The sequence below is a fragment of the Urocampus carinirostris genome, chromosome 10 (genome assembly GCF_059441175.1).
Source record: "Urocampus carinirostris isolate Australia breed hairy pipefish chromosome 10, RoL_Ucar_1.0, whole genome shotgun sequence".
Lineage (NCBI taxonomy): Eukaryota > Metazoa > Chordata > Actinopteri > Syngnathiformes > Syngnathidae > Urocampus > Urocampus carinirostris.
Window position 1 is genome coordinate 43,479,794 of NC_142358.1, and position 9,865 is coordinate 43,489,658.

The 9,865-nt window shown below is 41.6% G+C and overlaps 1 protein-coding gene across 1 annotated transcript; it reads left to right on the top strand.

The window, feature by feature from the left end:
* The first annotated feature begins 152 nt into the window (after positions 1–152).
* On the top strand, positions 153–7,981 carry LOC148358990 (RIMS-binding protein 2). The gene is made up of 5 exons (XM_088345925.1): positions 153–1,370; positions 3,901–4,057; positions 6,665–6,777; positions 7,279–7,350; positions 7,418–7,981. The coding sequence occupies exons 1-5, from the start codon at positions 1,158–1,160 to the stop codon at positions 7,481–7,483; spliced, it is 621 nt and encodes a 206-aa protein (XP_088202051.1). The 5' UTR covers positions 153–1,157; the 3' UTR covers positions 7,484–7,981.
* Positions 7,982–9,865: the final 1,884 nt, after the last annotated feature.

The following is a 9,865-nucleotide window of genomic DNA, read 5'->3' on the forward strand; positions in this document are numbered from 1 at the left end:
CTTTTCCTTTTTTTCTTTCTTCCTTTCATCCTCTCCTCTATTTTTCTTTTTCTTTCTTTCTTTCTGTGAAGCACAATGTAAAGCGCTTTGGGGGTCCTCAGGGACATGAAAAAGGCTATAAAAATGCAGACCATTTACCCTTTCTTTTTCTGTTTTTCTTTCTTTTTTTCTTTCTTTCTCTTGTTCTCTCTCTCTTTCTTGTTGTCTTCCTCTCTCTCTTTCTCTCTCTCTCTGTTTTGCTCTCTAACTCTCTCTTGCACTCTCTCTAACTCTCATTATCCCTTTCTTTTGCTATGTCTTTCTCTTTAGTTCTTTCTCTCTCTCTCTCTCTCTCTCTTTAGTTCTCCCTCTCTCTCTCTATTTCTTTGGTTCTTTCTTTCTTTCTTTTTTTCTTTCTCTATTTCTTTGGTTCTTTGGTTCTGTCTTTCTTTCTGTCTTTCTGTTGTTCTTTTGTTTGTTATTTCTTTCTGTCTTTTTTTCTTTCTTTCCTTTTGTTTTTCTTTCTCTCTCGTTCTCTCTCATTGTCTCTTTCTCGTTGTCATCCCCCTCTCTCTCTCTCTCTCTCTCTCTCTTTTGCTCTCTAACTCTCTTTTGCACTCTCTCTAGCTCCCATTATCACTTTCTTTTGCTCTCTCTTTAGTTCTATGTCTCTCTCTCTCTCTTGCTCTCTAACTCTCTTTTGCACTCTCTCTAGCTCCCATTATCACTTTCTTTTGCTCTCTCTCTCTCTTTAGTTCTATGTCTCTCCCTCTCTCTCTCTCTCTTTTGCTCTCTAACTCTCTTGCACTCTCTCTAACTCTCATTATCCCTTTCTTTTTCTCTCTCTCTCTAGTTCTTTCTCTCTCTCAATCTCTCTTTCTCGCTCTTTAGTTCTCTCTCCCCTTTTTTTTTGGTTCTTTTTTTTTTTTTTTTCCCTTTTTTTCTCCTTTTTTCCAGATCTCAACGGGTCACAAAAAGTAGGCGTCCTCTTGAGAGAGGTGGGAGAGCCCCGGGTTCAAGGACATCCATCTTGGGAGAGGACATCTCGTCAGTTGAGCTCATGCAAAGAAGATTAGCCCAGTTGGCGGCAGGCTGGGCTTACTCACCTGCAAGGGAGCAGAGATTCCGCAGGCCGACCATCTGGAGTCCAGATCGGGTGGTGGGACCCCCCGGCCCGCATGGAACTGGACGTTCTGATCTACCCGGACGGGATCCGGGCCGTCACCCCCGAAGAACTCGGTCGGTGGGAGCTGGAGAGGGCCAGTCAGACGGAGGCCTCGGCCGAGCCCCGCCTCTTCGTGGCCCTCTACCCGTACAACCCCGCCTCCATGTCGCCCAACCCCGAAACGGCCGCCGAGGAGCTGCCCTTCGTGCCCGGACAGATCATCAAGGTAAGCTGACTTTCCCTCCAAAGAATAGAACTTTGTTCTTGGATGGCCTTCGTTGTTAACTGCGCTTGGGTCCGGTGCTTTGTCCCTTTTGCTATTGCTGCACTTAACAGTTTGTAATCATCTTATCCAGCAATCTGCATTATTTGTCATTGTTTTGTGTTTATCCGGCCGATCTGAAGAAACAAATTTCCCTCGATTCTCGAGGGAAAAGATGAACAAGAAAGCCGACATTTTTACACAGGGGCAGATTTAATGTCATTAACAATTTAACTAAGTGTACTCCATCAAAAACAGCCGAATTAGTGTCGTCGGAGTCTCTGGGAAGCCCTCTTCTGAAGTCCTTTAGCTCTCTCTTATTGACCAACTTCTCCCCGCATAATGGCGTGCCGACTCCTCCCGTGGGCATGCCAGGGAAACCCTCCCTGGGTGCCGCAATGTCTGGAATACTCAAAACAACACCGAGCATTTCTACATCATCAGGGCCTTGTTCTCAAAACAACGCCTGCCGTCCTCCGTCTGGATGTGCTGATCATCTTATCAGCAGTACGTCCCGTTCTGTAAACAACATCTTCCACCACTCATGCCTGCCCTGAACTTTCACTGCTCATTGAATAAAGGCACAGTCAGTATAATAACGACAGCATTAAACTCAATACATGTAACTTGTATTCAATCATGTAAAATCCTTTATAGTCAAATGTATAAAATCCTTCACTACCTACCCTCTCCAGGCCATTTTTGGAGTTAGGGTCTGCTCCCTCACATGACAGAACCATTTTTTATTAATGGCAGAAGCAGACAAAGCCTCCTGATCATACTCGAATACCGCACCTTCCACGTCTGGTCACTGTTGTTTTACTATTATTGAGTTGAGATGGCCAGGAAAATCAGAGCAGAGCAGATGGCCCCAACTGAGGTTCGAACTGGGCTGTACCCTTTGAAAAGGAGATTTTGATCTCCACACGGTTGTTGGGTCATTGACACTTTTCATTTCGTATGCCGTTGTCATTCTAGTTTTTAATTGCCATTTTCATATCCACCTTTATTTCACGTTCGATTGTTTCTTTGTTCCCTGCTTTATTCCATTTCCAGTTTCTGTGTTTCTAGTTTGGACTTTGTCAGCTTTGTTTTTGTTCCTGATTTCTTGTTTGGGGGATTTCATTTTCTTTGTGCCCACTTGTTAGTTTGCTGCTTTGTTCCTGATTTTTGTTCATAAATATCGACCGTTTCTGAGAATCCCTGCTTCCCTTATCTGAGTCCATCATCTACCACCAAATGATGACAATTCAACATATGTTCCACTGTTATCTTTGTTGCTGGATAACCAAAATAGTTGACAGGTGTCCTCTCAACTCAGTAGGAAAAAAACGACACATATGAATGATAATAACAAATAACATGGTGAAACCCAAAGCTTATAAAACAAGGTGGCTAAGAAATAGATTGAACTAGCTTTAAGCACATCATTTCCAGAGTAGAAGAAGACAATCTCAGTTCGGCATTGAGGAAAATCCTTTTTAGCGCAGACAACTCAAAATTAAGTACAGGAGGTTGTTATTCGGAGTAGAAGACAACGATAAGTTTCGTAATTGAAGGCAGCCAAGCTAGTTCTAGCTGTCAAAGAAGAAAATGCTAAGTTCCGGAATTGAAGAGACAAAGTTAGTTTTCAGCCTCAGAGAATGCAATGCAATATAGCATTTGTCATAAAAAATAAAAATGCTAAGTATCTGAGTTAAGACAAAACTAAATGTATTGTTTTGGAGTGGACGTCGTATACGCAGAGACAGAAATATGGTGGAAAGGGAACGTCCTTTATTGCAACATTCAAGCCACGTTCAGAATTTGTTCAAGAGATGCTGGGATTCTTATTCTGTGTTCAACAAGATCATGTGATGTTTTTCTCGGAATCGGCTCGCTTAGTCAGCAACTTGTGATTTCTTGTATCAACATTATCTCATAACATCCTGCCAGATGTCTGTTGTCAGCTTGAAAGCTGCTGATTTACAGTTAATCCACAGCAATTGTCAGAGAAGAAGACATGCTAGCTTTTAGCACAGAAGAAAAAGAAGACCACATTTTCTTTTTCTATGATGAAATCTAAGTTTCAGAATTGAAAAAGAAAAAATCTTGTTTTCATCGTTGATGAAGACCCAATATTAGCTTTTAGCAAAGAAGAAGATGGAACATGCTATAAGCGTGGGAAACAACGCTAATTTTCAGAGTAGAAGAAGATGCAATGCTAACTTTGAGCAAAGAAAACGATGCCAAGTTTCAGAATTAAAGACAAAACTGGATTTTGGTGTCGAAGAAGATGCCACGCTAGTTTTTCGCACAGATTTTTAGCTAGCTTTTGGCTAAGAAAATGCATAAGGATGTCCTCTATTGAGTTGGAAAACCCGCTACTCGTACATGTCAGGGTTAGCACGCGACTCTGGAAGCAAAAAATCAATAAACAAAGAAACAAAAGGAGGTAGACTACAGTGTTGCAGACGGTTCCGACATTTTGTCCCTTCATTTTTGTCGTGGGCAGGTTTTCGGAGACAAGGACACGGACGGCTTCTACCGCGGCGAATCCGGCGGCCTCTCGGGCTACGTGGCTAGCAACCTGGTGGCCGAAGTGCCGGTGGACGACCGACACCTCAAACGGATGCTCATGCAGCAGGGATTCATACCCGTCGATCAAACAGGTCTGCAACGCCATTGAGCAATAGCTAAGCCCCGCCCCCTTTACTCACGCCGACAAAGATTGAACATTGGGTGAAGAGCGCAGTAGGCGACATTTTACAAATTGATGCTTTTTGGGCCTACAAAGATCACATGTCATCTCAAAGGCATTCCCAGTAAACAAATTGACATTTTGGAGAACGTAGCCAAGGGCTAACGTTAGCTAACGTCAACCTAAGGTTAGAGACGCTACCGGTATAAATACTGTTGGAAATTAACTATCAAAATGTAGCGTTTACCAAATTGTTTGAACGAGTTATCCGACTCCATTAACCAAACACGACTTACATTCATTTAACAATTATGCACGCTCGTTTCTTGAGAGAAAATTGACAAGGAAAGCCGATATTTTCACACAGGGGCCCATGTTTATTTTTCCAAACAGAAGAACTTAGTGTGCTCAGGAGACAGGCGAAGTGACGTTGGAGTGTGTGCGGGAAGCCTTCTTCTGCCCTTCTTTAGCTTTCTCTTATTGGCTTACGCCTCCCCGCAAGATAGCGTCTCGGCTCCTCCCATGGGCATGCCAAGTGTTTGCACCCAACGATCCCACAACACTGCGCCTGTTGTCCAGCGTCAGCAAATCCACGAGTCCTGTTATGAAAATTTCCTAGACAAAATATTTCGAAAAGCCTGCCCTGACATTGAACTAAAGGCCACTCAGTGAATATCTTTATTGCATTAAACTGAGTCAAATGTATAAAATCCTTTAATAGCTTGATATTTCTCTCCGGCATAGTCGCCTGTAACACTGTGTTGACTTACCTTAGAACAGACGTAGATATCCTTATGAACTTTATCTACGTTGAGTCGGTGCTGCGGACGACAACTAAGCTTTATCCAAAGTAGACACTAGTCTGGATTTAATGCAACTTTGGAAAGGGTAAAAAGTACACACCATCGCCCAGTTATGGCTTATGATCCAATTTTGACTGGCCTGCAGCCTCTGTCATAAGATTGATATGTGGCCTGCCAGTAATGTTGACCGCGGTATAAATACAAAATCACCAGATGATTGCGATATCCCTACGTCCACCTTGCCCGTGGCTTTTTGTGAGAATTTTAGCCCAACCCATTTCCAACAATGTGCCTGTAAATACAGAAGGAAAGTTGACTGTGAAGACCGCTACTTCCGGAACAAGTGGGAATTGAAGTCATTTTGCACCGAAATCCAAAACAACTGCGTCTGCCTAATTCGCCTAGAGACCTGTGGCCGATTTCAAAGAATAGGATATCAAGAGGCGCTGTCAGACAAAACATGCCCACTTCAATAAGCTAACTGGAAACAAAAGCTGTGAAAAGGTGAAGCAGCCGGAAGCTGTTTTAACGGCACGGCAGAGCTTTTTCACCCCGCGAGTCAGATGAAAATGATACAGAGGTGAGCTACGAGGTCTGAATGCCGACCTTGGAAGGGGTGAATTTTTGAAAGACTGTTCAAATAATCCCTGGGTTAATAGTCGCCACTCACACATTTCCAGTTTACTAAATATTTGCGTCTTGCGTCGCCACAAATAGACCAAGTTTGAATTACATACCTGTGGCGCTCCAGGGCTCCATGCCGTTACAAATTGTCGCATTTTCCCTTACAAAATACAGAATAATCTTACACCATATTTTTTTGTTTATTGATGTCGTTTAACATGTTATATTGTACATGTGTTTCCTTATATCATATATATTGTTCATGAACATTTTATTGTGAGATACTGAGTTGCTGGACATAAATGAGGTTTATTATACAAAAAGTTCAAAAATGAAGTCGCTTGGACGTTCACTGTAAAAGGAAAATATACATGCAAATATAATTAAGTAGAGTTTTCTTATTCAAATTATGAATTCATTTTCTGCATTCAATTATTGTTGGTAATATACCGATTAAAGGGATAACCACAAACCTGTCTTTTTTTCATTTTCTCCTTTTATACTTCCTTTTTTTCTTAACTTTTTCACGCAACAATAATGATTCGTAATATAATGCATCAAAGCAAGTGAGCCGTCGGAGAGCCGGCTCTCTTTAATGAGTTGAGTTGAAAAAGCCGATTCTCTAAAAAGAGACGGACTTCCCTTCACTACACAACTACCACGGAATGAGGCATGATGGGAAATCCCCAGGCGGCAGACGCATGCACACAGTTGCATCAAACCGCTCGCTTCGTTTGCAATGAAAAAAAAAGATACTGAGATAGAGGCTACTGCGGTCAACTCGTTTGACTAGATTGATTTGCTGTTTGGTGATCGTCGGTGTACCCATCATTGAGAAATTTGCGTTTTCCTGTACAGATTCTCGTACGTCGTACACGTCTTAAAATGCGTAATGAATGTACTTTGTACGGCAAAAACGTACAGCTTGACAGGTATGTAATTAGCACGTTAGCATGTTATTTGGGGTTTTGCCACAATAAGCTTTTTTTCACTTTTGTCATCTCTATCTGTACTCATCATGGACCTGGAACCTGTTATTCTATATCATCCATCAATGAGATTTTTTTTCAACCATAATTGTCTTTTTTTTAATGTATCGATCGGATGTTTTGTTTTTAAAAAGGAGCCAACCTTCAATTTTGTATTCGCAGGATTGTGTCTAAGTCCGGATACCAACAGCGTCCCGGAAGACGTGACGGTCCGTCGCATGGTGGCCATGTTCGATTACGATCCTTGGGAAAGTTCGCCCAACGCCGACAGCGAAGTAAGAAACGCTTTCGTTGTTTTGGCCAGGCTAGCTCGCTAGCTAGCTGGCGGAATGCCGGGTTCCAAAATGGCGTCCTCCGTAACTAGGGTTGGGTAGGGTTACTTGAACTGGATTACTTTCAATGACTTTTGGATGACTCCAATACCAAATATGCTAATAAAAGACAAAAGAAACTCAATAGGAATAAAATGATGACTCACAACACGTGGTAAGCTTTCTCTCCTGGCTTTGATTTCTTTGATCTCTGGCAAAACGAACATAAAATGCGACAGAAACAAAATGAAATTCAATCCAAACAGCTTGCCGACATCATTTTTGCCGTTCCATGTATTCCGTTACTCCCCAAGTCTGCACAAAATTGAGTCATTTCATTCATATTGAGTTTATTTTGTCTTTTATGAGCATATTTGCTATTGGAGTCATCCAAAAGTCATTGAAAGTAATCCAGTTCAAGTAACCCGACCCAATTCTGCCCGTAACCATCGCTCTCCCCGGCAGGCGGAACTGGGCTTTCGCTCGGGCGACGTCATCTACGTACTGGGCGACATGGACGACGACGGATTCTATTACGTGAGAGAGAACCTCCATTTTATCGCTCATGATTTCTTTTGCTCAGCGCTGTCGTTTTGACTTTCAGGGCGATCTGCAAGGGCGGCGAGGTTTGGTGCCGTCCAACTTTCTGGAGCCGCTCCCGTGGGATTAAAAGACAACGTTTCTCTTTTTCACATTGTTTTCTCATGATGCGCTTGGCAACGGATCGCTTTTCCTATAGGATCTCAATGGAAACAGTCTCGTTGTGTCGTTGCGGGAAAGGGCTTTTTATATACGTCCCAATTTTATATCGTCATCTCCTTTTATACCTTCTTGCTGCATCGTGTTCCTTTATCTCTTTGTTTTCCTTATCCTCACTGTAAAATGTGGACCTGGAGTGCCACGTCCAATTTCGTTGTCACAATATATCCCGTGTTGTAACAATGACTATAAAGGTATATTCTATTCTATTCTATTCTATTCTATGTGTAGAATTTATCATGTCCATTTCTTTTGTGCATATGAAACGTTTTTTTGACATAAAAAGGTCACAATGGCGTGGCAATAATAATAACAAGTACATGATAAATCTTTCCGGTTTACTCTTCTTGAAATATGTTTGGCCATTCATCTGCTTTTGCAAATAGAATAAAACATCTTGTGCACTTTGTGAGGAGGAGAAATTTACTTCTTTATTAGTATTTACAGACATGTGAAAAATAGCCACAGAAATCTATCCATCCATCAGATAGATAGCTAGATAGATTGTCTGTCTATCTATCTATCTATCTATCTATCTATCTAGACATCTATCTAGACATCTATCTATCTATCTAGACATCTATCTATCTATCTAGACATCTATCTTGACATCTATCTAGACATCTATCTAGACATCCATCTAGACATCTATCTAGACATCTAGACATCTATCTATCTAGACATCTATCTATCTATCTATCTATCTATCTATCTAGACATCTATCTAGACATCTATCTAGACATCTATCTATCTATCTAGACATATATCTAGACTTCTATCTTGACATCTATCTAGACATCTAGACATCTATCTATCTATCTAGACATCTATCTATCTATCTAGACATCTATCTAGACATCTATCTAGACATCTATCTAGACATCTATCTATCTATCTATCTATCTATCTATCTATCTATCTATCTATCTATCTATCTATCTATCTATCTATCTAGACATCTAGACATCTAGACATCTATCTATCTATCTAGACATATATCTAGACTTCTATCTTGACATCTATCTAGACATCTATCTAGACATCTATCTATCTATCTATCCATCTAGACATCTATCTAGACATCTAGACATCTATCTATCTATACATCTATCTATCTATCTAGACATCTATCTACCCTGGTCATATCCCTCGAGAGGGGTGATCGAGAGCAAGACAAACACATGCACAAAAACAAAGAAAATTAAATAGGGAAAAAAAATAGCAAAAACACAAACAAAATATCTTTTTGGACCATGGCCAATCCAAATGCCCAAACACCCAAACATGTTATGCACCCCGGCACCCAAGTCGGTCATGCTTTCGTCCTTCCAGATGAAACGGCCATGCCACTCGGGTCAGGGTGACACAACACACTCTTCTGTTCGACAGCTTTCACTGGTTTACCCCTGCCGCATCATACGGGTGCCCTGCCCATCCCTGAGAACGCATCCAAACATCCCACTATCCTTTGACAACACCTCTCCACTCATTCCTATCACCATAAGAGCTCTAGCTTCCACTAGATTTAGACCTCTTTCCTCCATCCATCCACGTCATTGGCGGCCTTCCTCTCGGTCTCCTTCCATTGACTTCTGCTCTGTAGATCCTCTTCAACAATGGCTCCTCATCCATCCTCTCCATGTGTCCAAACCAACCCAGTACTCTCTTATCCACAGGCTTGTCTCAAAGGCTGTGACAGGGACGTGCCTTTGAGGAGTGGCTGCAAGATAAGAGTGGCGATGCGTATGAAAGGTATAAAGTGAAGAAAAGTTTGGTAAAAGCGGCAGTGGAAGCGGCAAAAAGGAAAGTAAATGATGAATGCTGTCAGAAGATAGGAGTGAACTTTGAGGAAAAGAGAAAAGTGTTCTGGAAAGAAGTGAAAAGACTGAGAAAGAACAAATACATTTTGTGCACTTTCGTTTGCTTTCGTCTAGAGAAGTGCTTTTTATTTTTGTATTTCTAAATGTGAGAGTATTATGTTGCAGCCTTTTGAGTTTTCCAAATATAAATCTGGCTGTGCGAGCAAACCGCGCTAACCTACTTGGAGGCGCATGACGCCGCAGATTAGCTCAATGCTCCATGACATAACCGCCGTCTATAATTGGATTAGATCCCAAATTCTCGGTCAAGTTCTCCTTCTGTTATGTAAACATTTTCTGGACACGTCACATACGGAGGGGAGTGTTTTTGTTCTGCAGTTCTTTTCTATTTTTATTCTGTTAGGGTGTGGTTCCATGGCTGAAAATCCTTACCTGAGCTCGTCTGCTACCGTCAGTGTGGATAAGCCTCACT